At 45.0% G+C, this 25,185-nt stretch overlaps 14 protein-coding genes across 14 annotated transcripts; 7 read left to right on the top strand and 7 right to left on the bottom strand.

The window, feature by feature from the left end:
- The first annotated feature begins 543 nt into the window (after positions 1-543).
- BDV37DRAFT_195480 (uncharacterized protein) lies at positions 544-1,764 on the top strand. The gene is made up of 2 exons (XM_032079754.1): positions 544-898; positions 961-1,764. Exons 1-2 carry the CDS (start codon positions 684-686, stop codon positions 1,718-1,720), a joined length of 975 nt encoding a protein of 324 aa, XP_031938153.1. The 5' UTR covers positions 544-683; the 3' UTR covers positions 1,721-1,764.
- Positions 1,765-2,088: 324 nt separating this feature from the next.
- On the bottom strand, positions 2,089-2,967 carry BDV37DRAFT_195457 (putative mitochondrial protein sorting (Msf1)). Its single transcript, XM_032079753.1, has 2 exons — positions 2,685-2,967; positions 2,089-2,612 (listed from the first exon to the last, which is right to left on the bottom strand). Exons 1-2 carry the CDS (start codon positions 2,835-2,837, stop codon positions 2,193-2,195), a joined length of 573 nt encoding a protein of 190 aa, XP_031938152.1. The 5' UTR covers positions 2,838-2,967; the 3' UTR covers positions 2,089-2,192.
- Positions 2,968-3,743: 776 nt separating this feature from the next.
- Positions 3,744-4,931, top strand: BDV37DRAFT_256506 (thioredoxin peroxidase DOT5). Its single transcript, XM_032082846.1, has 2 exons — positions 3,744-4,165; positions 4,368-4,931. Exons 1-2 carry the CDS (start codon positions 3,778-3,780, stop codon positions 4,703-4,705), a joined length of 726 nt encoding a protein of 241 aa, XP_031938151.1. The 5' UTR covers positions 3,744-3,777; the 3' UTR covers positions 4,706-4,931.
- A 284-nt stretch (positions 4,932-5,215) lies between these two features.
- BDV37DRAFT_195363 (putative NADH-ubiquinone oxidoreductase 21 kDa subunit) lies at positions 5,216-6,230 on the top strand. The gene is made up of 4 exons (XM_032079752.1): positions 5,216-5,241; positions 5,326-5,398; positions 5,458-5,954; positions 6,004-6,230. The coding sequence occupies exons 2-4, from the start codon at positions 5,339-5,341 to the stop codon at positions 6,026-6,028; spliced, it is 582 nt and encodes a 193-aa protein (XP_031938150.1). The 5' UTR covers positions 5,216-5,241; positions 5,326-5,338; the 3' UTR covers positions 6,029-6,230.
- A 337-nt stretch (positions 6,231-6,567) lies between these two features.
- Positions 6,568-7,144, bottom strand: BDV37DRAFT_286198 (DUF1761 domain-containing protein; the record flags this gene model as incomplete). Its single annotated transcript, XM_032087877.1, has 3 exons — positions 6,568-6,702; positions 6,762-7,066; positions 7,129-7,144. The coding sequence occupies 3 exons, from the start codon at positions 7,142-7,144 to the stop codon at positions 6,568-6,570; spliced, it is 456 nt and encodes a 151-aa protein (XP_031938149.1).
- A 1,458-nt stretch (positions 7,145-8,602) lies between these two features.
- On the top strand, positions 8,603-9,391 carry BDV37DRAFT_274090 (putative methyltransferase-domain-containing protein; the record flags this gene model as incomplete). The annotated part of the gene is made up of 2 exons (XM_032085170.1): positions 8,603-8,859; positions 8,923-9,391. The coding sequence occupies 2 exons, from the start codon at positions 8,603-8,605 to the stop codon at positions 9,389-9,391; spliced, it is 726 nt and encodes a 241-aa protein (XP_031938148.1).
- An 80-nt stretch (positions 9,392-9,471) lies between these two features.
- Positions 9,472-11,817, bottom strand: BDV37DRAFT_195336 (rRNA-processing protein MPP10). The gene has a single exon (XM_032079751.1). It carries the CDS (start codon positions 11,643-11,645, stop codon positions 9,552-9,554), a length of 2,094 nt encoding a protein of 697 aa, XP_031938147.1. The 5' UTR covers positions 11,646-11,817; the 3' UTR covers positions 9,472-9,551.
- A 1,856-nt stretch (positions 11,818-13,673) lies between these two features.
- Positions 13,674-15,023, top strand: BDV37DRAFT_296601 (oxidoreductase, short-chain dehydrogenase/reductase family; the record flags this gene model as incomplete). Its single annotated transcript, XM_032090152.1, has 4 exons — positions 13,674-13,728; positions 13,784-14,222; positions 14,319-14,563; positions 14,613-15,023. The coding sequence occupies 4 exons, from the start codon at positions 13,674-13,676 to the stop codon at positions 14,798-14,800; spliced, it is 927 nt and encodes a 308-aa protein (XP_031938146.1). The 3' UTR covers positions 14,801-15,023.
- Positions 14,848-16,069, bottom strand: BDV37DRAFT_195308 (NuoB/complex I 20 kDa subunit family protein). Its single transcript, XM_032079750.1, has 4 exons — positions 15,934-16,069; positions 15,690-15,882; positions 15,281-15,636; positions 14,848-15,207 (listed from the first exon to the last, which is right to left on the bottom strand). Exons 1-4 carry the CDS (start codon positions 15,974-15,976, stop codon positions 15,113-15,115), a joined length of 687 nt encoding a protein of 228 aa, XP_031938145.1. The 5' UTR covers positions 15,977-16,069; the 3' UTR covers positions 14,848-15,112.
- Positions 16,070-16,372: 303 nt separating this feature from the next.
- BDV37DRAFT_195282 (uncharacterized protein) lies at positions 16,373-17,277 on the top strand. The gene is made up of 3 exons (XM_032079748.1): positions 16,373-16,569; positions 16,618-16,914; positions 17,004-17,277. The coding sequence occupies exons 1-3, from the start codon at positions 16,525-16,527 to the stop codon at positions 17,190-17,192; spliced, it is 531 nt and encodes a 176-aa protein (XP_031938144.1). The 5' UTR covers positions 16,373-16,524; the 3' UTR covers positions 17,193-17,277.
- A 294-nt stretch (positions 17,278-17,571) lies between these two features.
- Positions 17,572-19,591, bottom strand: BDV37DRAFT_274085 (ACP S-malonyltransferase; the record flags this gene model as incomplete). The annotated part of the gene is made up of 4 exons (XM_032085169.1): positions 17,572-18,665; positions 19,188-19,372; positions 19,433-19,436; positions 19,552-19,591. 4 exons carry the CDS (start codon positions 19,589-19,591, stop codon positions 17,572-17,574), a joined length of 1,323 nt encoding a protein of 440 aa, XP_031938143.1.
- BDV37DRAFT_195261 (putative nuclear pore complex subunit Nup133) lies at positions 19,099-23,620 on the top strand. Its single transcript, XM_032079747.1, has 2 exons — positions 19,099-19,516; positions 19,594-23,620. The coding sequence occupies exon 2, from the start codon at positions 19,762-19,764 to the stop codon at positions 23,413-23,415; it is 3,654 nt and encodes a 1,217-aa protein (XP_031938142.1). The 5' UTR covers positions 19,099-19,516; positions 19,594-19,761; the 3' UTR covers positions 23,416-23,620.
- BDV37DRAFT_195242 (uncharacterized protein) lies at positions 23,581-24,765 on the bottom strand. Its single transcript, XM_032079746.1, has 4 exons — positions 24,654-24,765; positions 24,328-24,390; positions 24,078-24,234; positions 23,581-23,958 (listed from the first exon to the last, which is right to left on the bottom strand). Coding segments are annotated over exons 2-4 (393 nt in total). The 5' UTR covers positions 24,329-24,390; positions 24,654-24,765; the 3' UTR covers positions 23,581-23,723.
- On the bottom strand, positions 24,262-24,723 carry BDV37DRAFT_195180 (uncharacterized protein). The gene has a single exon (XM_032079745.1). It carries the CDS (start codon positions 24,585-24,587, stop codon positions 24,351-24,353), a length of 237 nt encoding a protein of 78 aa, XP_031938141.1. The 5' UTR covers positions 24,588-24,723; the 3' UTR covers positions 24,262-24,350.
- Positions 24,766-25,185: the final 420 nt, after the last annotated feature.

The following is a 25,185-nucleotide window of genomic DNA, read 5'->3' as shown; positions in this document are numbered from 1 at the left end:
GGGGCGTCAGTTCAGCGATGGTAATAGACCCTAAAGGGAACTATCAACCTAAAAGAGGAAGAGAGGGGCCGAGATTGGACTGGACTGTTCATAGGAAGGCGCGAGGGCCACGGGGTTGCGGAGAATTCCCGTAATACTATTAGTACCTAGGTACGCGTACTAAAGCCGAAAGGTAATTGGTAAATGGAACATGTGTCCTCCGTAGTTACCTGTTCATTTGTTACTTAGTGGTGATTAATGTAAATACCTACACTACTACTATCTAGTACTAAATCTATGTCCACCTAGCTCGTCACTCCATTATACTCTACAAAATTAATTCCGGACAGAGTATAGATATCTCTATCTCTCTATATCAGTAAATCCCAATTGGTCGCTGGCTATATGCGTGATAACTAAAGATCCAAGTAATTTGCTCTGTTCTATGGACTACCAGCCATGACCTTGTCGAACGAGGCATAGTCTGGTTAAGTAGTGGAGCAATGTAAATCTTATCGGATGTAATTAAATCACATCACATTTATCGGCAAAAGTCTTCGTACGCTCTACTGAAGGTTATCACTCCAACTTTCTATCCCTAGATGTCAGCAAACTACTAAGCCTGCTTTGTTCGGACGCCAACAGAGGACAGACTTCTGCTTGCCTTGATTTTTCTCCTGTCTCTGTTAGTTCCTCCGTTGAACATGTCGAACATGATCTCGTCCACCTTTGCCCCTACATTGACTCGCAGAGACACTGGCAAATCGAGCATAGGCCACGAGACGACAGTTGGTTCTCTCCCTCCACCGCTAACTAGTGGAGGGGGGTCATTCGGGCCACAGAGCGCTGCAGCAATCTATCAGCATATACATGATATGGCTACGAAGCGAATATCAACTTTACATTACTTGAGAAAGGCGTCAGTTTATTATGACTCTGAGACAAACATGAACTAGGGATGAATCGCTGACGGCTTTTCAGACACGAAGGCCGTATTTACTGGTTCAATACTGTACACTTTTCTCGGGCTGATATCGGTCGAATTCCATACTTCGAAGCCCGCAAGCTTTCTCGCCGTGCGATAAACTACCTTCTCCTGGGCCTATCACTCCCGCCAATTCTAGACGTCAGCTCGACCCCTGTGGAATATCTGCGGGCACTCAATGCACTGTTGAATGAATTCGAAGCATTCCAGCAAGTGCACCCTCCTGATGGAAGCTCCTCATCAACACTTGCTAGAGCACGGATACCACAGATGTTAAAGAGAGCCGCGCATGCGGGAACCAAGACTAGAAGAGCTAGTTCTGCAACTGAAATTGGTCTACCCATGCAGTCTAGCGACCCATCTGAATTAAAGGCCATGACAGGCAACATAACATCGTCTGCTTCGGCAGCAGCCGCTGCCATCTCTTTCCCCAACACTGAAGCGTCGGAGCTTCTCCCTGGCGAGGAATATTCCTACCTCCTAACGCCGTCTTTACCATTTGAACCAGATTATTTTGAAACGTTTGTAACTTTGTGTGACGTGCTGATAGACTGCTATACTCGACTTATATCTTTGGTTCCGACCCCTTCCGTTTGTACTGTTGCACTGGGTGAAATGTTCTCCAAGGCCGATGCTAAGCTTCGAAAGATCATGGTAGCAGGGGTCGTGCGGGAATTCGAGGATGCGAGCCGGATGAATGCAAAGAATGAAATCTCGGGGGTAAGCCGCGTTGTCCTTGGGGGTCTTCTAGGCTAGCTACGGGCACGTCTCAAACGCTTAACCTAAGACGATATCATCTATAAGTGCTCCTACCTAGTATTACCCTGCGGCTGCTTCATTCTGTTATTTATAGCCATTCAGTAACGGCAGAAACAAGATATCATTATCTTTTGCCACCCTTCGGGTAACCATGTAATGTATACGTTCCACTATCCCGGAACAGTACAAACTAATAAAGATGACTTTTGAGGGACATATGACTTGTGAGAAACAGTGCGTTATAACCATAAAGCTAGTCATCGCTAGTCAAACAATCCATAAGGAATAAACAAGCAAAGTTAAGCCATGCCCGCCAACAAGGGAAAAGAGAGGAACCATAAGGAACAAAAAAAAAACGCCAACTTGCACCGTACGCTCGGAAACAATCATAACTAACGCCGGTATATGCAAATGCCCGATTTTATGGTGCTGAACTCCAGTCTTGCAGGGATATAGAACACTGGATAAGTCATGACTGAAGTTTATCGTTCTCACGCTCACGTTGTTCACCAAATACCCGTCGACTCATCTCAAGAACAGCCTCAAACCCTTCTCGGCCCCTTTTTGCGTTTTGACTGAATCTCTCCACACTTGCCTCTTCTACCTTGTTCTTGATCTTTTGCCACCCGCCACAGAGTGCAGTGATCTTCGCTTCCTGGTTGAAATTCGTGGTACAAGTTGGCTTCGCTGAGGATGGTTGATAGATGACAGTCTCTTGAACATTCAGAACATTGGACCATGTAAGGTTGGACGAGCACATTGTGACTTTCTTTGATTTCGGATCGACGTAGGAAATCTCGTAGACATGCGAGGTAGCGCTTCCTCCAAAAAGAGAAAGAACCCATTGCGGCACCGATTGATCACATGTGATAAGACGCTCTGTACGTAACTGCAATGATACAGCAGTTAGTCGCCGTAACGAACTTTTTATTGCGGTTGATTAAGCAGGACAAGCACATACGATACCAGTTTCTGAGTCGACAGTCCGGGACAATGTATCTACCGCCACAACATGTGTGGACTTGTCATTCCACGGGCAGTACTTGCGCCAGTTCGCCGTTGATACCTCCTCCCAAGAGTAATCGAAAGTACAAGTCGAGGAGAAGACCTTCATTTTGACCGACAATATTGATGTAAGATTTCCGTGCTGCTTTTGGTTTGGGGAAGGGCGGTAGTATTGGTCTGCAATGGATGAAGCGGCGATATAGGAAGCACGTAGCGCGTAGGGAATCGATGGACTGAGATGACAATAAATGGCTGAAACCAAGCCTCTTTGGCAACGATGCAGGAAAGGAGTAAGGTCTAAGAGAGTGTCACAGCACAGGAATTATAAGGGAGTAAAAGACTACGGAGGTGAAGAACAAAGTGAAAATCCTATTCTACAAGATGAGGAATGAACTTGAAGAACAGGCTATCCAGTCTGGACAATGAAAGTGAGTGGCGATCGCAACTCTGGGTGTGTAATGTCAAATGGTGTGGGCCTTTTTTTTTTTTTTTTTTTTTTTCTTTTTTTTTTTTTTTTCTACCGTGCAGCCATGGATCGGGAGTTCTCGGCAGAAAACCCGCATCGGCAGTAATACGGAGTTACGGTTGTGGACATCCATCTGTGTGCTGCGTCAGAAACTCTGGGGTAACTTAAGACAGTAAACAGTAAACTACCTACTCACTTCATACTTATCAAGATGATTGGTATTCGATGACAACAGATAACCCCACAACTGATATATACACCGGAGTAGTTATATGTACTGTGTATAATTATGCATATATGGTAGTGTGTTAAGCTTGTCACCAATCATTTTATAATCCAGTGAGCAACTCCGTAGCTCTAGCAGTATTTGTCATATTTGATTATGTCCACCATCGTGAATTATGCTTCATATATGCACAACTTGCATTGTCAGTGGATGCTACTCTATATTCTTGGGTTCCGACTGTAGCAAACACAACTGTCCACCCCTGTAATAGTATGGCTTTGTCGTCTTGAATGCTGACGTAGGAGACCTTAATTGAGACATGTGCAAAGCATACTAAGTAGGTAACTCACGGAACCTATGTACAGTCACCAGCTCCCAGCCACGTTGGATATTAAACATAAGCCACACCGCTGTCTTAATTCTCCACAATCCCATTACTCAACGGCAACATCGCGGAATATGGTTGAGCTTCGAAAGCGCAAAGCGCCAACTCAATTGCCTGTGGCAGAGAAAAGGGCCAGAAAAGGCCAACGATCAACCGCTGTACCAAAAGGCGTGCCTCGGGAGAAAGGGTCATCCACGGTCTCAGGAGAAGTTCCCAAAGTTGGCAACAAAATTACTTTGGATGGTTTTGGTGGAGAGATTGAAACAAACGATGGCATAAAAACAACACTTAGTGAATTGGTCGATGGGAGCAAATCAGGTGTGGTGCTCTTTACATACCCTAGAGCCTCAACCCCCGGCTGTAAGTCAAACAATCGCTTGGTTGTTATTGTGTTTATCCCATATCAATTGCCTTTCTTTCTTCTTTCTCTCTCTCTCTCTCTCTCTTATTTTTTTATTCAAAATCCTGCCTCTCTTTCATTCACTCCCCATCCCAGTTCTTGTTGTGGTCTAGTCGCCATTCATGATATCTTCTCTAGGAAACAAAGCTCATATTCTACTAGGTACAAAGCAAGCCTGTATGTTTCGCGACAACTATGACTATCTGACTTCGACCGGGTTCTCCATTTATGGACTGTCCACGGATTCGCCAAGGGCAAACACTACCTTCAAGACCAAACAAAGTCTACCCTATTCTCTTCTCTGCGATACTGCATCCTCACTGATTGCGGCTCTGGGGTTCAAAAAGACACCCAAAGGAACAACAAGGGGCATTTTCGCTGTAGATAAGGAAGGCACGGTTCTGCTGCTGCAGCCTGGTGGTCCCGATGCCACGGTGGAGGCCATTCGGCAATTGATTGCAAGGAACTCCAGTGGTAACGATTCCGAGTCAGGTATCTGACAGCTTCAGTCACCAGTCAGGCAACCAGAAGGACAGCGACCATAGGAGTAGAACTACTTGTGGTTTTTGTCTCCTTCGAAATAGCTCTCTACCAAATGACTGCGGTTACAGCCGAGTCTATATCATTCGTTTCTAATAAACAAAGTATGTAAAGCATTGTGTCTGGTCAGTACTCCGCAGTAATGTTTCTCAACGTTAGCCTGTTCAGAAACGCTTGGCAAGCGGCCCTAATAATTCAAGTAACGATGTCAATTACCCTTGCAATAATCGTTTTATTTTATTTTAAATTTTTTATTTTATTTTTATTTTTTGGGTTAAGTCTTTGATAAAACCATCGCCCCCGTTGCTATTCAATGGACTTAGATATACAGTATTCAATCTGTACTCATCAATAACCCTCGCGCTATTGGCTCAGCCGTAGGGAGCGGAAATATAGTTGTTCCGTACACGGCGACGTTTCTAACCTAGCAGCTTGATTACACCACAAGACGACAATTGACCCAATCCATTCAAATATTGTTTTTGTCTTGGGAAAGGTATAAAACAGAAATTCACTATTTCCCCCCTACCTCATTGAGTAATAATTCTGAGAAGCTTATGAAGCTAATTCAACAGCACAGAGTGCATCCCATTATGGCTCGTGAGATTCTCAAAGCGGCGAAGTCCGCATCGAATGTCATCGCTGTGCACAAGGTAAAGAACTCTAACATACATTTCAGACTTAGGTGTTATCTAAACTCTCTTCCCACCAGAAATACACACTTCAGTCCACTGGCGTTTGGGAGCGTCTTCGCCGCCTTCTTTCGATTGATCCCAATCGCTCAACAGGTGTTCCATTGAATGCCCAGTATCGTCTACCGACCCCTGGAGCTCTTCCTCCTCTTTCCTATGATGACCCAGTTACCATTCCGGCTGGTGATATTGCGGACAACCCCTATTGGAAGCGGGATGTTCGGAGGAGCTACCCTAAGCTTAGCACCGTGAGCCAAGCAGATGCTGTCGGTCTTCTCACCGTAGGCAGCCAGGCAGCACCAAAGGATGATATCCTACAGATTGGTGAAGCAGGAGAGAAGCAACTTATTTCTGTCAAGCAGCAGGGCGAAGAACGCGGTCTGGCCGGCCTTTTTGAGACAAACAAGAAGGGCATTCAGGGTGTCTTGAAGGCCAATGGTTTACCGCCAAAGCCTTGCAATCTGAACCCGTCAGGCTCCAAGTATCAGCTTGATCATGACCATGGTTACCCCAACGTGTACGTCGACCTCCATCGTAACGTGTTCTAAACTAACCATTTAAAAAAGATATCCCTGTCGCACATTTATATGATGAAGCCACCCAAGTTAGAGATTGAATATATCGCATTCTTTTTGCCTTCCACACTCCCTACTCTCTTATTACTGTTCAGTTTTTTTTGCTTTCCAAACGTGCTCAGGACGAAAAGTAGTTGTATACGAAACTCCATGAGTAAGCAACACTAGTGGTCCCCGCTTCTGTGACTTTTAGTTTCTTTCTTTCATGGGCGTTGGACATATGCATATTTGCTTAACATCAGAAGATGGGGAACTGCTCATAGCGGAGGGGATACAGATAATTATTGGCTACTTAGTAGCCAGACCAGGCCCCTCAGAATAACATTGTCCTGGTCTTTGGAATATCTTAGTATCTTCAAGCTATGGACCCCCTATTGCAATATTTTTGTCATTCTTTATAGTTATAAATTACTGAATCCATGTACCTATTTTTCCAAATTACTACATTTAACACCACGAATGACACCAGAACATGTATTGAGCACACTAATGAACCGTGTCTACAACGTTGGATGGCCTCTCAAGTAAATGTCATGTTCAAGCATAGCAGAACTCTTAATCAAAAGGATTCGTACGTGTGCCCCACCAAGTAAGGAACAAACTAAGCCCGACTGTCTCGAACACTCTGCTCACTGCACCTACAGCAACTGTATCTAAAGGCCGCTTCTCGGTGAAAATTTGGCTGATGAACTATCATCTGATGTTAGCACAACAGTCCTATAAGCAATCAGGGATGCAATAACACATACACTTGGAGCAGAGCTAGCCATGAAAATCAGACTTCCCAGGTACGCCGCGCCCTTATAGCTCAGCGTCCCGGTTGCGTTAATCAGAGCAGCCACCCCATAAGTTTGCATGGCACTTCCGATCAACGAGCTGCCCCAGGCTGCGGCAGCCCCGGCAGCCTCCTTGGATTTGATGAATTCCTCTTTCGAGTTGGCGGCCAGGGCGCGATGATAGGTGTCACCGAAGACTGGCGCCAGTATGCCCAAGGACGCGGTGTGTGTGAAGAACGTGCCCATAGCAATAGCAGAAGGCTTTACAGGTGGCAGATCTTGTAATTACTGGTTAGCGCTCGGCAGTGAAGAATAGGAGAAGATGGTCGTCAGTACTCACAGTGAAGAGTCGTCATAGTGTCAAAGTGCAAGCTGAAAGCCTAGCCTACAGTCGAAATCAAACAAAAGTTCTGAATATTGCTGGGGACGATCTGAGCTTATAGTGGAATTCAAGCAAATATGGGTGCTTTCTCGAGAAGGATGGCTAGTGGAACAGGACGGCCCTTTTCTAAAGCTCAGGAAACAGGTCACATGTTGTTGCCGTCACCTAGTGCTAGGGAAATACAAGGTGTTAGGTGACGTCGTCATGATCCAAGGACATAGGAAGAACTTGGATTCAATGGCTAATAGTTTGGCGAGCCAATCATCCGGCGTTGCCGGATCAGCGGGTACCTACGCAGGAGGAACTGCTACTAGTAGTACTGTGGTATGTAGTAGTACTAGTTAAGTATAGTAATACTACAAGTATGTGTTAATGTGGGGGTGAAGCACCATGACGTCAGCTGACGGATGAGAGAAGCTTTAATTCTAGAACACTTTCCAAATGATCTGAGCTTGGGCCATTATAGAACAAGACATATGTACTAATATGCGGATTCTGTTGCTGGATATTCCTTTGACTATGAATCTGAATAATAGGATAGATACTTTTTGTATGTACTTTAATAGCAGCCCCTGGTCTTTGCTTGGACATTGAACTGATTAGAACACCTCCTCCAACTATTCAGGTTACATAACAAGACTAGTAGGCCTAGACTGACAGGGAAGAGATTTCTTTCATACAGTACATTTTGAAGAAACCTGTTACTGATTATTAAGCATTATTTATCCTTGGTCTGACCACTACTACATAGAACCTTGGTTTATGCAAGACCATTACCGCTAGCACTAAAGAATCGAATTACTATGTATCCATGATGCTTGCTACTAAAACTAAGTTATAATTACTACATAATTAACTACCTAGTTAATTACTGCGTAGTTTGAGAGTACAGGACCTTACTAATAACTATTCATTCCAGGTTTTAAACTACCAACAATCATGCCAAGGCGGTATCATTATATCTTTCCAAAAGTACTCCACACACTAGCTGTATTATTTAATAGACACAGTAATTTTATTCTAGGTGGCCAGACAACGGTACAATACTCTTATATATACACATACACACATTTAATTTATCCTTACTTTCCATTTGTTTCAAATATTTATACCTCAACATTTGGGATCATGCTATTACAGAGCAACAATGAGTATTGATACTATGTAGGTTTTATGTTCAGTCTAATTGGTGCTTTCCTGCCCTAACCCACTACCCCGTAATCAAGCTGTATTCCTTCAATTTGCATAGCAACAAATATTCTCTTTTTTGGCTACCCGCTCATTTATGTTTTTCTCCCTTGAGCCTTTCTTTCTGTACTGCCCATTGGAAACGACATTCTTCGTTTGAGAGACCAAAATCAAAACAGTACGGCTCCTGTGTGAGTGCAGTCCTTGTTACTAGCTCTTTGATTGTGATTTTTCTATGTTGAGCATGATGGAAAGTTCCAATTCTCCCGACCAACAATCAGGGCTCAGTGATTCTTTCGATGTTAGCGAGTCGCTTGTGCCAGCAAGAGATCTCAAAAGAGTTAGCTACGCCGAAATATCATTTGACGGCCTACTGAAAGAACCCCTAATACTCAAGGAAGATCTTAAGGAAGGATGCGGAGGCCAGCTATGGCCGGCAGGCATGGTCTTAGCAAGATATTTGTTACATCAGCATCGATCTGACTTTAACAATAAGGCAATGTTCGTCCAGCATCTAAGTTTCAATAAAAACGAAGGGTTTATAGTACTGACTTGCATTGTTAGAGTCGAGTTGGGAGCTGGCGGAGGTCTCGTGGGACTTGCTGTTGCACGCGGTTGCGACATGGGGTCGTCATCAGTATACATCACGGACCAAGCACCAATGCTCCCATTAATGGAGGCCAACATCAAGCTGAACAACCTTTCCTCTCGCGTTGCTGCCACGGTGCTAAACTGGGGGGATTCCCTTCCGGATTGTATTCCGACACACCCCGCTATCGTACTTGCTGCGGATTGTGTCTATTTTGAGCCGGCCTTTGCTTTGCTGATATCTACTCTCAAAAACCTCCTGGGTCCGGAATCTATTTGTTATTTCTGCTTCAAGAGACGTAGACGAGCAGATCTCCGTTTTATGAAATTGGCGAAGAAGCTATTCGACATCGTCGAGGTTTGCGATGACCCGATGGCGGAGACTTACAAGCGAGAAAACATTTTTCTCTATTCAATACGTTTGAAATCGGGCACGCCTGTCTAAAAGGATGAAGAAAGAGTTAATTGAAGGGAACAAGAAAGGCGTTTAAGTGAGAGTAGATATGTACGTGGGCAATAGATCGATAAAATCGGGAACTCGAATAAATCAAGACCAATCCTCGGTTACCTATACTGTACATAAGATTATATGAGATAAAAATCAATTACAGCTTTAGTGCATCAGCACCACTCCTGGGACCTGTTCCAGTTGGTTTTTGGCCATGGATATCTGTGACTTCTCCTTGCTTTCCAATCAACTTAACACCACCCTTTTTCAAATCAGACACAATTTGTTGCTTCTCAGCTGCCTTTCCTGGCTGTCGGGTTTTAAGGCCGGTGGTAGATTTCTTTTGCTTCTTGTGTTGTCGCCTTAATCTTGACTTCTCCTCACGGGTCATTTCTTCTCTGGAGATTGATAATCCGTTCCTCAAAACGACTTCCCCGGAAGCTTTGCCATCAGCCCCGGGTGTATAGATCTCCTGGGGGGCAAGAGTTGCTGCACTGCCAACAGCACCTCCAGCTGTTGGTTGCGCATCCTCCATCATGATAGCTGCCACATCAGTAACGACGTTGATGTGTGCGTGTGGGGTTTGGGGCTTATAGTGCCAGTTTGAGAGGGTATCCAATTGAGAACTTATTTCTTTCCATAGAGTACTGATCTCAGCGTGTTCGCGCATAAGCTTCTGATTCTTAGGATCCACATAGTTAGGATCAGTAGCTCGGAGATGATCAGTCTCATAGAGCTCTGCAAGGCTCTGTTGAGCTTTAGAATCCTCAAGCTCGAAGTGGCTCTTTCTCGCAATCTGGCCATCAGTGATACCAGGACGGCGGCGGATAACTTCATCGAACTCCCTGGCCAGGATCCGGCGCTTGACGAGGCCTTCGATATCTTCAGAGACCTCCGCAGTGACCACAGGTACGGGCTTTCCAATTCTTTCCACTTCAAGATCTTCCTCAATAAGCGAATTTACGGGTCTCTCAGCAGCTCTAGCTTCACCAGCAAGCATCCATTCTTTCTTTGCAACGCTGGCAGCTTCCAGGCGACGAATCTCATCGGCGATTCGTGCACGTTGTTTCTCGTGTGTGGATTTCTGGGTTTCAGGTTCACCTAGTTCACCATCATCTACATCACTGTTCTCAATTGAAGCATCATCCTCGAAGAGATCGCGTCGTACATCGGCCATTGCACGATCTATATCGTTACTGTTGATTGCAGCAACTGGCTGGGTTTTTGGGAGAGGACGTGACCTTTTGGTTGTAGACTTTCGGGGTGGCGGCGCAAAAAAGTCGGAATATTTGATATCACTAGTATTGACCCAATCCGCCCCATGTACAGTACCAGGATCTGCATCATCTGAATCTGAGTTTAGCTCATCATAAAGATTGACATTGTTGAATATTGGCCCTTCCTCATCGCTTGCGTCATCATCATCCACACCCTTGTTGGTCTCATTTGATGATGGCGTTTTCTTCGAAGGAGCGCCACTAGGAACAGTGGTGAGGGGATCAGCATGCCAGTCAACTTCTTCGTCACTCTCAGATTCATTATCTGGGCCACCCCGAGTGTCTTGGCTTTCCCATAGTTCTGATTGTTTGTTGAAGTCATCAATTGAGAAAAATCCATCATTCAACCCAAAAGGGTCTTCTTTGTACGTGTCGGGTTGTTCTCCATCACTGCCAGTTTCACTGAAGTTATTTTTCTCGTCCAGAATCTCGTCAATGCTTCGGGCGTCCAGTGCATCATGTACCGTGTCGCTTTGGTCGAGATCCGACGCCATACTGACTTCCTCATCGACATCTAACGTATTCCTGGTACCGTCTATATGACTGCCCAGCTCGCTGTCTTCGGAACTTTCATCCGCAAAATCCGAGCCCTCGAAAGATGTGAATTGTTCCTCCGATGTGGAGTGGTCAGCATGTCGAATAGTTAACGTACAATCACGTTGGACTTCCTGTCCGGCTGAGTCAAGGATTCTAAGTGCTTGTTCCCAGATTTGATCAGAGCCGAACCCCTCCACGAATAACTGCTTCAATTGCAATACATCCGTGTTTTTGTCTAGGTCTTCCTCGCCTCTTTTGCGTTTCCTATTTTGTCGTTGGCGAACCGACTGGGCGTCACTAATCGAAAGAGCAAGAGGGTCCAGGAAATATTTTGCCGATCCTACTAGGGTGTCGTTTAGTTCTGATGTGGGACAGAGAAACGCCCAGGGAGCAGATAATGCTGCGTTGAGGGCAGGATCCGTTGCAAAACCAGCCATGGCACCGTGACGGTCCGAAGTGCCGTGAGACCAAAAGAATATGTAGGTGTCTGTAGGTGTTTGAGCGGATATGGGGAGTGTGTATTCAATGTAGAAAGAGAAGAAACCGATTTGATTCTCGTTAAAAAAAAATGTAAATCCATCCAATCTTGATCAAATGCAATTTAACCGCCGGAAGCATGAGGGATAACGAAGAAAAAAAAAAAGAAAAAGAAAAATATTAAACTGACCGCCTACCACATTCGAATAAACTCATACGCTCTCTGGACACCTGACATGAGTGGTTTACTAGTCCATGCGTGTGCAATACTAGTATAATCTAAGTATGCAGAGTAGACATATTTGCACTCGTGCCTTTATATACTAGTGGCAATGTTGCAATATTCGTTATCCCTAGATAATACCGAGTTTCTGGTCCACAGGTCGCTTCAGGAACACACGAGGTGGACAGTATGACCGATTAGGACAACCTTTAGGGTAAATGCTCTACAGTGGGATGTCAAAAGTTTGAAACTGTCCATTTATTGCCCACTTTAACCCCTTTCTAATTGTCCTATTGTACAGGGCAGGAACCTTGTAAACTCTATCCCTAGGTCTTAATACTTACTATACCGGCTGTCAAAATTTAATAGCTGATATCTATCTCCTCTCTAGAAGCTATAATTAATATGTAGATAGATATTAGCGGAGTATGTAGGCTCAATGCACTGAATTTGGTAGATTGAAATATGGCGGTATATAGGGCGGCCAAGCGATTGGTTTCAAACTTTTGATATCCCACTGTATATACCCTGTTTATCTCGTACAACATACATAGTATCGGCACCTTAGTCTCTACACCGCGCCCTACCTCAACCTCCTTCTGGGGCTTTATAAAGCAGATAGAGTAACTAACTATATATACTAAATTTAGGGCCGCGGCATAGATAGGTCGTCGCGAGCTCAAGGTAGAGTAGTATACTATACGTCCTTATTCCAGTAGATCTACAGTTATATGATCTTAGTTTAATAACATACTACTAATTTACCATTGGCCATATATACAATGTTAGACTGCAGACTAGTGACCGTTGATATACATCTTCATAGACGTTGGTGATAAGTATTTTGTTAAACTACTACCCTTTTAGACTAGATTTAATCTTAATCATATCATCGGCCAACGCTTTCTAATAGGCAATAAAGGTATGAAGTTTTCAGAAGGGGTGGCCGAGTCCAAAAGAAGTGTCTTTCTTGATACAACTTTCGTAGTATGGAAGTACGTACACACATTCCAGGGCATGTTCGTGATGGTGTATGTACAGTACAATAAATACCAATCCCGAGCTAGAAATCACTAGATACTATTACAGTGTTCTGGACATCATACCGACAGTACTAGTCACCCAATGCTCCATATAATTGATATTGTCAAGTCGAGGGCGGAATAATATGATAATGGGGTAAAAATGAATCGCCATCCATAGTGTTGGTTCACTTCGTACACTGTCTTTGCTCGGAGTAACACTACTGAAGACTGATATTATACAAACAATAGGCAGCAATTGGACCAGTGCTTGACTTTAAGCATGATAGATTGCAGTCGAGGATGCCGAAAGGAAATATTCCATACAGAGTACGAGGAAGCCTCTACTTGAACTGCAGTATAAATATACCTGGTAGTGGGGTAGTTTTAGCTTGGTTCGGACACCACTCTCAAATGCACCGAGATCAGGCTCCTTCAAACCCTCAACCACCACAATCATAGATCTGCAATGAAAATGAAAATCGAAAGAAATGCAACTCTGTGAAGTAGACTAAGCAATCGAGTGAGAAGAGAGGGCTCTCCAGACTTGTCATGTACGTTGAGGAGACGTCACTCTGACGCACTTATTAGCATGACGATATAGTAGTTTCGAGGATATATAATGCATGGTAACCCTCAGTTATATATCCAGGTAATTCCAACCTTCTCAATTAGAAATATCTCCTACTGTGCCTTCTCATCCTACCCAACCAGTACCTTAAGGTCAAGTTGCAGCCTAAATCATGCAAGAATACACAGAAAGAGCCGCTCGTGGCACTGAATCCCAGTTTCAACCAGGTAAGCCTGTACCCCGCGGAGTCTATCGAACTAGGTCACTCATCGGTTATCCCAGGCCATCAAATCCCTGTTCAACATCAGGAGAAGCCTGGGCTACAGGAAGAACTGGAGGACCCCAAACCGGTATCAACACACATACCGACCGTGGAAGGAAGTTATGAGACATATAAGGCAGCAGGAAAGCTTGCTGGGAAAAGAGCCATCATTACAGGTGGTGACTCTGGAATTGGCCGCGCCGTTGCTATTTTGTTTGCAATGGAAGGAGCATCCAGCTTGATTATCTACTTACCAGAAGAGGAGATAGACGCACAAGAGACAAAAAGAAGGGTTCAGGACACAGGAAATGACTGTCACTGCTTAGCTGTGGATGTCCGCAAGAAGGAAAATTGTCGGAAAGTGGTTGATACTGCTGTGCAATGTATGGGTGGCATAGACATCTTGGTGAACAACGCGGGATTCCAGAATATGGTTGGGGACATTAGTGACCTTGAAGAGTAAGTGGAAAACTACCTGTGGCTACATCATAACACGGTTACTTCGCTACCCGACAGTCAATGTTAAAGCCATCAAAACTAATCTACAACTAATAGAGATCAGTGGGAGCGTACATTTGATACCAACATCCATCCATTTTTCTACCTTTCCAAGTATGCGCTTCCGCATATGGGAAGTGGCTCAACTATAATAAACTGTGGGTCTATCAACGCATACATCGGTCGACCTGACCTCCTTGACTACACAGCAACCAAGGGTGCAATCGTTGCATTCACCAGGGGCTTGTCTAATCAGCAGGTTGGGAGAGGTATACGGGTGAATTGTGTTTGTCCTGGCCCGAGTAAGCTCATCCTCGTCTAGCAATTACACGAGAACTAACCGCTATCTAGTTTGGACGCCTCTGATCCCATCAACTATGACTAGTTCGGCAATGGATCAATTCAGCAGTGTGCCGATGGGCCGTCCGGGACAACCCAGTGAAGTGGCTACTTGTTTCGTCTTTCTAGCAAGCCAAGATAGCAGCTATATCTCGGGACAATCTTTGCATCCCAATGGAGGTGTTGTTGTCAATGGGTAGCCAGGCAGGGGCGCTTGCCTGAGGGGACATCTCTCAATACAAGACGATCTCTTCTCAGCTTTAACTGGCCCTCAGCTGTTCAAATATAAGACATGTTGATCCACTCGTGTATATAATGAACGGGATGCCTTAACAACATACAGTAGTGTGACAGAAGCAGTAAAAGAGTTCTAACGAACAAAGTAATACTCTGCAGATATAAATAGCAACTAGCCTGCCTTATTGACTAACATAGAAAATGATTTTAATTGTACATCTACCTTAATTGGGCCCTTGAGCTCGAATAGGACGATAGAACATATTACCAAAGACTTAGCGGCGGTACCACATGCGCGTGATTCTGGTGTGCCTCATCTTCTTCTGGAGTTGGAAGATTCCGTACATCAATGCCTCGGAGGTCGGTGGGCCTTCAGGTTGGCAGTCAGCAAACATTTAAAGAAAATCATCAAGGAGAATGCATAGTCAGGGGGGTAAACGAACATCCAGGAACATAAACATCAACGGGCACGATTCTATCGCAACCACGAACAACGGAGTAGCTGTAATGATAGTAGCCACCACCATTTGCGCAGCTGCCCATGCTAACGACCCAACGTGGGTCGGGCATCTGATCATAAACCTGCCTAAGAGCGGGTGCCATCTTGTTCGTTAACGTCCCAGCGACGATCATGACATCTGACTGGCGAGGAGAGGCTCGAAAGATAATTCCTAGGCGATCTTGATCATATCTCGGAGTAGACAGATGCATCATCTCAACAGCGCAGCAAGCGAGACCAAAAGTCATAGGCCAAAGAGAGCTTTGACGTGCCCAGTTGGCAACTTGGTCCAAGGTAGTCCTAAGTACAACGTTAGACACGTATATCATTTTCAAATCCTCAGGGACACAAACAGCACATATTGCATCGCACCCTCTTTCTTCTCCTGGCTCGGCAGAGGTACCTCCTTCCGTATCTTTCCAGAAGCCGTCAGTGGTTGACCGGAATGTCCTTGTTGCTCAAGTGCTGTGGCCGATTTGTTGGGGGTAGTTGACAAGCGTGCAACTAGTTGGATTCGAGGAATCGATGAGACCAAGCGTGGTCGTGCTGCTCAACGTTAGCGAAGCTCAAAAGACTCGCAAGCAGCGAATTGCTCACCATGAAGGGCGCCCGGAAGGGCGCGCGCGGTTAGAGGAAGCATGGCAGCTGTAGCTGGCTTTATTATGTGACTCCTTCAGAAGATCCTTGGGTTGAGTGCCAAAAGATGTTGCAACGACTTCAATGTCGCTTGCTAGTGGTAATTATGATACTAGAAGGCAAGCGTTGCGGCTCCGGGCTTGGGGTTCTGCACTAGTGGTACACCAGCCTTTGCTTTACAGTTACAATACTGAAAATTTACCAGAAAATAATGCAGTAAGGCTTATTTCACATACAATACCGTAAGAGGTATCGGTGTAAGTGTCTACCAGGTAGGTAAGTTACATTCTAAGCTACATAATTGGACTATTTTAATACCGTCTTGTACTCAATCTTCCTTATCTACCACGGACCTACCCACTTACATACTAGTAGTACTAAATTGAGTTGTATGCAACAAGTTCATTCAGCCGATGTACAGTACTTTCCAACCACCTTTGCAGACGAGGAGCCAAATCTACCCAGGTGAAGTTTCCCTGAAGTCGAATGCCTTCAGAAAGAAACACGATTTGTACCGCAGTGGATCATTCTAGATAAAGATATTTCTTCAAAATGTCAGGACCGAAAATTGCTTGCATCGGTATTATTGGAAAAGCTGTACGATAACTATGGCTCGTTTAAGATGGCATGCTAATGCTCTAGAAGGACAATCCTTTGCATATCTCGCTTTTCCCTCCTTATTTGAATTCTACTGTTGAATTCTCGTTTCTATTGAACTCTTGTCTTGATATCTTCGAGATTCGGCAGAAGCAAACCTCAGTCGATCAAGATCTAGGCCTCTTACACGCTGTCGATGAAAAGCTAGCAGCATATGGTTGGCTAACAACTACTGGAGTAAAATTACTGGTGATTGTTGATTTGATCGGACAACCTGTTCCAAGCAGCATCGAGAAACAGAAAGGGTCTCCGAGGACTAGTTCCAAAGATCCAGACCTGAAATCGGTAAGTTCTGCCACGGATAGTCTATGTCGAATACTCTTTTCTTGACTTCAACGCACTAGTAAATGTCCAAATTAACGATGGACTATCAGGTTTTTAGAGCCTTGCAGACAGCCTATATTCGGCTTTTTCAGAACCCGTTTTATTCTCCGGATGACCATGTCCCTACATTCAAAACTGCTGCCACTGCGTCGAATTCTTTGCAAATCACAGACCATAAATTCATTGCGGAGGTCAAGCATATTGGTGAAACATGGGGAGTAGATGCGACTATACTTTGAAGCGATCTCTATGGTAGAGACCGATTCTCTAGGTATGTCAAAGGAATAACTGTGGCTCATGATCATTTACAGGTCTAGAATACAGCAAGGTTGGGCATAACCTATAATAGTCAGTGAGACAGATTATATGCTAAAATGTTAATTCTATTAGCCCGGTTCAGCTAGTCCAAGTTAATATTGAAATGGCAAGAAGCGGTAAGTCGTCATTATCATGTTTGTGGCATTGACACGGATGAACTTCCAAAACCGCTAGTTTATGGTACAATTGAAAAGCATTTATTTGCCTTGCCGTACTGTCGCTGCGTGTGTAAGTACTATCAAAATAATCAATTGACAACATAGAATCCACCAGCCTAAGCATACCTGTGCCTGTGACGGGTTAATCACACGAAGCTTCGAATTCAGTCTGTTCGAGACTCCTGAAAATTTCTTCAAGCTCGCGAGTATCAGAGATTGCCCAAACACCACCTCCTTTAGCCATTACCTTACCGACCTCCTTTCCAACTAAATTCCTGCCGACTTTCCCGGGCCCAATGCCAATCCAACGCTTTACCCCCCTCTCTTGATCTAAATACCTGATACTGTCCCACCATCGCACGGTCTCAACACACTGTTGTGAAAGCAGCCTCCTTAGTTCCTCTTCTGAGCGGAACGGAAGACCAGAAACATTTGAAACACACGGAATATGTGCTGGGAAGTTGAGTTTTATGTTGTCAAGAGCACGCGTCATATATTCTGCCGCAGGCATCATTATGGGACTGTGGAACGGGCTTTCACTGTTTATTCTCACTGCACGTGGATCGTGACCTCCAAACTGGCGAAGTTGAATGAGAAGAGTTCTTATCCTTTCAATGCTTCCGCTCAACACTATTTGGTTTTTAGAGTTGACATTTGCCACCATCACCTTCTCAATAGGCGGCGTTCCGTAATTTAAATCATCTTTCATACCAGTTGATGCAAGGCCCAGGAATTCCTGGATTGTTGCAAGCAGACCGTCAAGATGATCAGGTTCGCAGACAAGTGCCACCATTCCGTAATCCTCGCCAGATTCCGTGGAGGCATTTCGAGTGCATTGAGCCATGATCTCTGCTCGCCGTCGGACTAGCTTTAAAGCGTCGCTGAAATCAAGATAGCCTCCAGTAACCAGTGCGGAGAACTCCCCCAGGCTATGGCCAAGGGTGACATCCACACGAGATCTCGTATCAAACCCAAATTTTTGTTCTAAGATCCGAAGGATCAATATTGACGTCGCCATGATAGCAGGTTGGGAATTCTCGGTTTTATTCAGTTCAGAATTCGGTCCTTCGGCAATAACACGAGAAAGTCGAAACCCCAATACAGTATCCATTTCATCTAAGAAACTCCCAGCGATGTCTGGAAAGTTATTGATCCATGAAGACACCATTCCAACGCGCTGTACTCCATGACCTAACAAACCGTTAGCCAAAATGACAACCCGTGGCAGGAGGCTGACTGGTCCAGACCTGGAAAGAAAAGAGCTGTGCGTAAGGTAGTCTTGTTAGAAACAGTATACCATCTTCTTTGGCATCTGATGAGGAATAGTGGGCGATATGATACATGATGCAGGGTACTTTTTATGTACAAAGTATAATTTAAGCTAGAGGTAGAGAACATCTTAAAAGCTGTCGAGAAGTGTAACCCTATGGTGTCTCATGGAAACACTAATAGTATAATATGTAAGCATCGTGATGCATAGGATAGACCCATATAAATAGCTCTCCATTATGTTGACCAAGGACTAATATCTAAGCAACAGCTAGTATCGCAATGTATAGCACGTGATTAAATCCATACAGAGACGGGAAAGCGCTGACCGCCTACATAATCAATTAACAAATTATCTCCATTAATGATACGACCTAATCAATACAAAAGACTGTACTTTATTTACCTAAAATATACCTCTCCTCTTCCTCTACTTCTCGGTTCTCTAATGGCTTAGGTACAATACGATTCTGCAGCGGCCATATTCACGTTTTCCTGAGTCTCCGACAATGTTTTTGCCAAAAGCCGCGATCTCGTCGGCATCCTCCTTGCGCAATCCTCGACGACGCCAACGTACAAGCTCTGATGAACCTGTCAACCCTCCAAAAGCCAAAAGACAACGGTCCAGTTTGCGCCATGGTAGTTCAGATATTTGTTTAGAGGACCAAAGTGAGCTGCGCGCGCATGGAAGTTGTTCAACTACACTTGCTTCCCAAGACCTCGACACCGCAGACAATGCTACTTTTCAAGAGAGCATGCCAATTAGAGGTCCAAAGAAGCTAGAGAGGCGAGGCGAAGCTGATGGGACCATTGTCCTCGTAAGTTGTGCTTGATCATACTCTGGCTCTCCTACATATGTTGAGAATAACAGGGTCGCTGATGCTATTACACATAGTCTAAAACTGACTTTTACAATGTTTTGCAATTACCGGCTCTGCCAGATCAGATCCGCGGACTACAATCAGGCAAGTCTGACTTATTTCCCCGCCATTCATATTGTTAACACGAACACGCAGGATCTTATAAATGCTTCTTTGGTGCAGGCAATGGCTACGCCTTAGCCATGACGCACTCCCATGCAATCATATGGCCATACTCAATTACTACTTCCTCGCCCCCACCCGCCGATGTGTTTACTATTTCCATACCCGAATCCTACAGGGAGCCAAATGGGCCACTTCCTCTTGGAATCCTACTATCTACTGTAACAGCTGGGATTCCAGGCCTTATGATCGTCGCTCCTGACACAGGGAATATCACATACTGGGAAACTGTCTCATGTGCTGCATCACTGGGCCTGGCCAGACAGAAGCAGAAGACCTTCCAGGGATGCATACCTAATCTACTCTCAGGTGAACACATCACAGATCTCGTGAATGGCGAGCCTTCTGGTATCATCGTTACATTATCGTCAGGGAGGGTTGCTCATATCACCGTTCGGGATCCACAGGGAAAGCCGACAGTGACTGTCAATTTCTTGCGAAATACGTCCGGGCTTGGTAAGATTGGGTTTTTCGGTGGTATTAGAAACGCCTTGGGTGGAGGGTTTTCAAGGAAAGATCTAGCTGCCGTCAGAGCGGGTGAATCTCATCAACGTGGACAGCGAGACATTATAATCGCTACATCAGGCGGTCTTTTTGAAATCTGGGATACACATTGGAATAACGGGAGTATATTGAAGAAACAGTTTGATATTATAGATGACCTATGTCGTCACCTTGGTACGGAAGATTCGAACAGATCTGACGACTCCAACATCAAGATCTTGGACTTTTCACTCATGCCAGCTGAGTGCAATGTTCGTGAGCTACCAGGTAGCGTGTCGGTAGCATCCTGGCATCTCTCACTCATTGTAACTCAATCTGGGATGGGTTCGCAAAGCATGTCCCTTGTGCAAGTCAATCTAGCCGAGGAAGTCCATATCCTGTCTTCCCACCCTATTGATTTGCATGGGGTCTCGGCGGGTCTTGATTCAAAACCGAAATTATATCTCCCGAAGCCAGGTGATATGGCATTTGTTTTAATGGATTACTCTGTTGTACTCTTATCGTTGAGTTCAACTGAGCACCAGTCCGCGCAACCTCAACAACAGCGGGTGTTCCAGGACTCTATCAGTTTCCGCTCAGGAAAGGCCTTTGAAATTTTAGGCAGCGGCTTTGAAGACAAAAACAATGAGAACTCGTGCCCCGCATGTCTAATAATGGTCCGTGATTTTGGTACCATCCGCATTACAGCTTTACCACGCTATGACTCGTGTTCCACCGCTGAATGTGTTCGAATCACTGCTAAGCAAAAGATCGAACAAGCCATATTCTATGGTACCATGCTCGGAAATCCACTGAATTTGAACAATAAGAGTAGCCTGGACTTCTCTGTCACGGATATCGAGCAAGCCGCGTTGGATATTTGCAGAGAGTTGCTCCAGTCTACATCAAAGTTCATCCCAGCGACAGCAATCTCCTTAGAACAGAATCTACGATCGAGAGCAAAAGCTTTGGATGACCTGGCATACCTTTTGGTGCAACAAAATAAGTCATTGAGTCAACAAACCTGGTGGGAGTTATTGTGGGGCGCGGAGAAACTTGCGGCTCAGAGGGCTATGTGGAAGATAGAAGAAAATTCTAGGAAATTGAAGGGCAAGGGACCTACGTTTCTTGCTCATGTTATCAATTCGATGAGTGACAAATTTAAAACACGAGTCGAAAAGCAAGACGGCGAGGTTGACCCCGTCCGCAGCTGGTTTCTCCACGATACATTCCAGATGGAGCATGTTGTTCCATGGATTTTCAATGCCATTAAGCCAAAGAAAGGGCATTCGTCGAGACAGGGACGAAAGATGTCAGAACAAATACTAGAAGCAAGTGAGCTTTCTCTGGCGGTCTTGGAGACCGCATTCAGATACCGCGATGAGCACGCTAGTCGGTACGGTATTCGCGATGGATATCTCGAAGATGGCGTACTAGTAACCGGCTTCAAAGACCTACCGGAATTTTGGACGTCTCAGAATTTCAGTTACGTTGAAACAGGCCATTTGTTGGATCTAGAACTCGATAGTTGCAGGGCTTGGATTCAACAAGCAACATCTGTCACCGAAGCCCCCGAAAGCCTAACAGTGAAAAAAATTGCGGGAAATGGTGCCAGACAACTCTATGTTCTAGGCCAAATGCACTGTGAGCGGGTTCGGTGGCTCTCTGCCCAAGAGGACCCAAAACTGGTCGATGAGGGCATCGCTACTGAGCACGCCCATGTTAAACAACGCAAGTGGCGACTCTTCAAACTTGCCGGTATTGGAAGATTGGAGGATGCAATTACGTTGGCGGAAAAGTTTCGAGACATGAGTGCATTGGTAGAGCTCATCATTGAGCTCCAAGATCAAACAAAGGGCGAAATTCTCCCCCAAAATTCCCGAAACGATGCATCAGATTCTATCAACTGTGAGTCCGATCAACTCAACAAAAAAATATCCCTCTACTTTGAGAAATTCGGTGAATCATGGGCAAATGCATTTTTTTCACGGCAATTATCGATGCGTCAGTCGGGAATACTTTTCGCCATGAAGAAATTCCAACCTTTTATCACCCGATTCTTGCGTAAGGATGCAGCCTATTCGAGGCTAGGCTGGATCAATGATGTAATTGGTGAAATTGACTACAGCGCCGCCGCTCAGTCGCTGGAGAAACTCGCAATAGGGGTGGAATCTGATTTATGGAGTCATCGTGTCGAACTATCCCTAGCGAAGCTTGCCAAACTAGCAACATGGGAAGAGACCAATATATCGAGTCATTCTGGTTTTCACAACGACATACGGCATTTAGAAGATCTCTCTGAAATAGATGCCGTCCAAGAACTCATTTACGCCTGTATTTCCCCCGCGTTACAGGGTGCAATTGATCAAAGAGCCGAGGTCGACCTAGCAATTGACCACTTTGGAAAAGGGATTGCTGAGGATAGGCCTTCCCTGCATGAACTACTCAGTGAAACCCTCACCAAAGTTGTCACTAGGCAAATCATTGACATTTACCAACTGGTCGATATATTGACGTTAATGGATTCTGACCAAGCATCGGAATATAGCCAATCAGAATTATCCGGGAAAGAGTTCTACCTGGCCTTGCGTGTCATCCGTCTCGGAACTTATGCTCAGCAAGGTTCACTCAACCCTATTACTATGCAGAAGCTGGTGTGGCGACGGTGTATGATAAAAGACAATTGGGTGGCTACAGGACGGGCGGCCGAGAGCATGGACAATGAAAGCGAGCCCTTCATTTACGACACAGCCCTTTTCCGTACTCTGGGTCTATGTCTAAAAGACAGTAAGTACCCACGTTGGGGTCACTTACGGTCACTGGACGAACTAACACCTCTAGCAGGATACAATGAAGACGCTAGCTACGCATCTCTGTACATTCCAAGCTCTCCACATGATGTTTTTCTAAACGGATCGGACTCTGAAGTTCTCTCGGCACGCTTTCGTCCAGAGCAACGAACACGAATCATGCATGATCTTGAAAGGGAGAATGAAATGCTACATCAAAATGTGGGAAAAGGAAGGCTTGACTTTTGGTTCAAAAATCTTCGCGCCTCTGCAGAAGAGTCCGCATCAACCCCAATCCATCCGACTTTTACTTTGGAGGAATCCAACCACAACAACCAGCAGGAGGAGCGGTCCCCACAACAAAGGGAGGGGTCTAGTAAAGCGCGGTTAAATTGGCTTTAACCTTTGATTGGTCCCGGTTGCACAATGCTAAACTAGCTTAGACGGGTATGTCAGCGCGATTACCTATGCACTTGCAGCTATTATATGTAATTTGACCGAATACAGAGGCAGATTTTGTTATCACGGTCCTCGTATTTCTGCTAATTATCTACTCGTCCATCACTTGTTAAGACATTCTGAATTATGAATAGCATTTTCTCTTGTTCGCAATGAGTTTAAATTCTGCCGCACAAAATCTACTGCTAGGGATTTGGTGAAAATAGTTGCAGCATTCCCAACACACATATGGGATACAGTTCATGACCCTGTTATACCAGTGTCTTACCGAGGTTAGTAGCTCTGTCAACATTAATCACATTGTTTCCATCCGCAGAACTCGCCTCATCTTGCACCCTGTGGAAGCTTTCTTCGAACACAGGCTCTGGCTCAATCGTCTCAAACTTCGTTTGAAAATCCGCTATTCCTTGAGTGCTACTATTCGAATGGCGCCGAGCGTTTGTGAATGTGTAATCATAGTCGTGGACTTCGTCGCCCGACCGACCCCTAAGTATACAGTTAGTGCGTCATTCAGTTTAGTGCTCTGCGATCAGCTCCTGATACTGCGGATGAGCAGTACTAAAACTCAACTGGAGAGCGGGGATGGGCTGAAAAAGATTCCTCACCAGTTCCTCTTCCCCCCGCCATCTTTTTTTGTCTTTCGGGGATCAGCATCAACGGGGCCAGACTTTGCAAGGTAGCGAGGAAGATGCTCTTGAGATACAGCTATTCCATCATGAAGTATGGAATAGTCACGATCATTTACTTTATGGGAGCGCGTCACTGGATACAGGTCAGCGATATAGATAGGTTTAAGAATAAATAATATTAGAACGTCCAGTACAAGCTTCGAAGGCGAGGATATGGCAAACTCACTTGTAAAAACGTTTGCCTATGTTTTAAATATCAACACACTCACCGGAACAAGGTGAGATACCTGTAATATAGGAGAGCATTAGCGGGGTCAAGAGTAGACTGCAAAGCAATAACAGGATGACTTCACACAATAACCCTCCACCCTGGTGAGTAATCAGGCCCACTCGCGATACAGGTTCGAGGGGTATCCAACAAAATGTGTCATGGACAGTGTTTGAAAATACAAAGAGCATCCAAGGGAGTATCAGATACTGCTGCATACAACCACATCAAGTTTATGCACGCTAAGGTTTCCTAGAAGAACCATCTCAATAACATGAGGTTATGTACATACCTTAATGGCCTATTGTGACGGGGTCAGGATTCACCAATAATCCCGAGTGTTGGGGGTGATAGTATGCGATCAGTGGGCTCTTGTACAGTTGGTTGCTGCTGGCTGTAGGTAGATCTCAGTGATATTCGCATTCATCAGACAAGAAGAGTTGAAATATCAATCAAGTCTTGGATTGATAGCACAGCAAATGCCAACAGTCAAGTGATGGGAGAAGGAAGATTATCTAACCCGACGTGGCCTATAACGTACTTGACTTGTTGTTGTCCACTGAGCAGTGAGCAAGCTAAGCCGAGACGGGGACTCATGACCTCATGGTTGCTCAATACTAGTACAGATGCGGGGTTCGCGATTGCCAACTATCCAGATTCCTTGTGGGGTAAAGGTTCGAGGCCTTATTGCCGCCCCACAATATTATTACTATCCTTTCACAAGTGTTAAGAGGCAGCCCAAGGGTGCAGTTTAGTGGCATTTGTACTCTGTATACTTCTTTCAATTGAGATTGAAGCTGTCTAGAACTAAGCTAC

This window comes from Aspergillus pseudonomiae (assembly GCF_009193645.1).
Source record: "Aspergillus pseudonomiae strain CBS 119388 unplaced genomic scaffold BDV37scaffold_72, whole genome shotgun sequence".
Taxonomy (NCBI): domain Eukaryota; kingdom Fungi; phylum Ascomycota; class Eurotiomycetes; order Eurotiales; family Aspergillaceae; genus Aspergillus; species Aspergillus pseudonomiae.
Note: the sequence above shows the minus strand (reverse complement) of the source record. Positions and strands in the feature narration are given on the sequence as shown.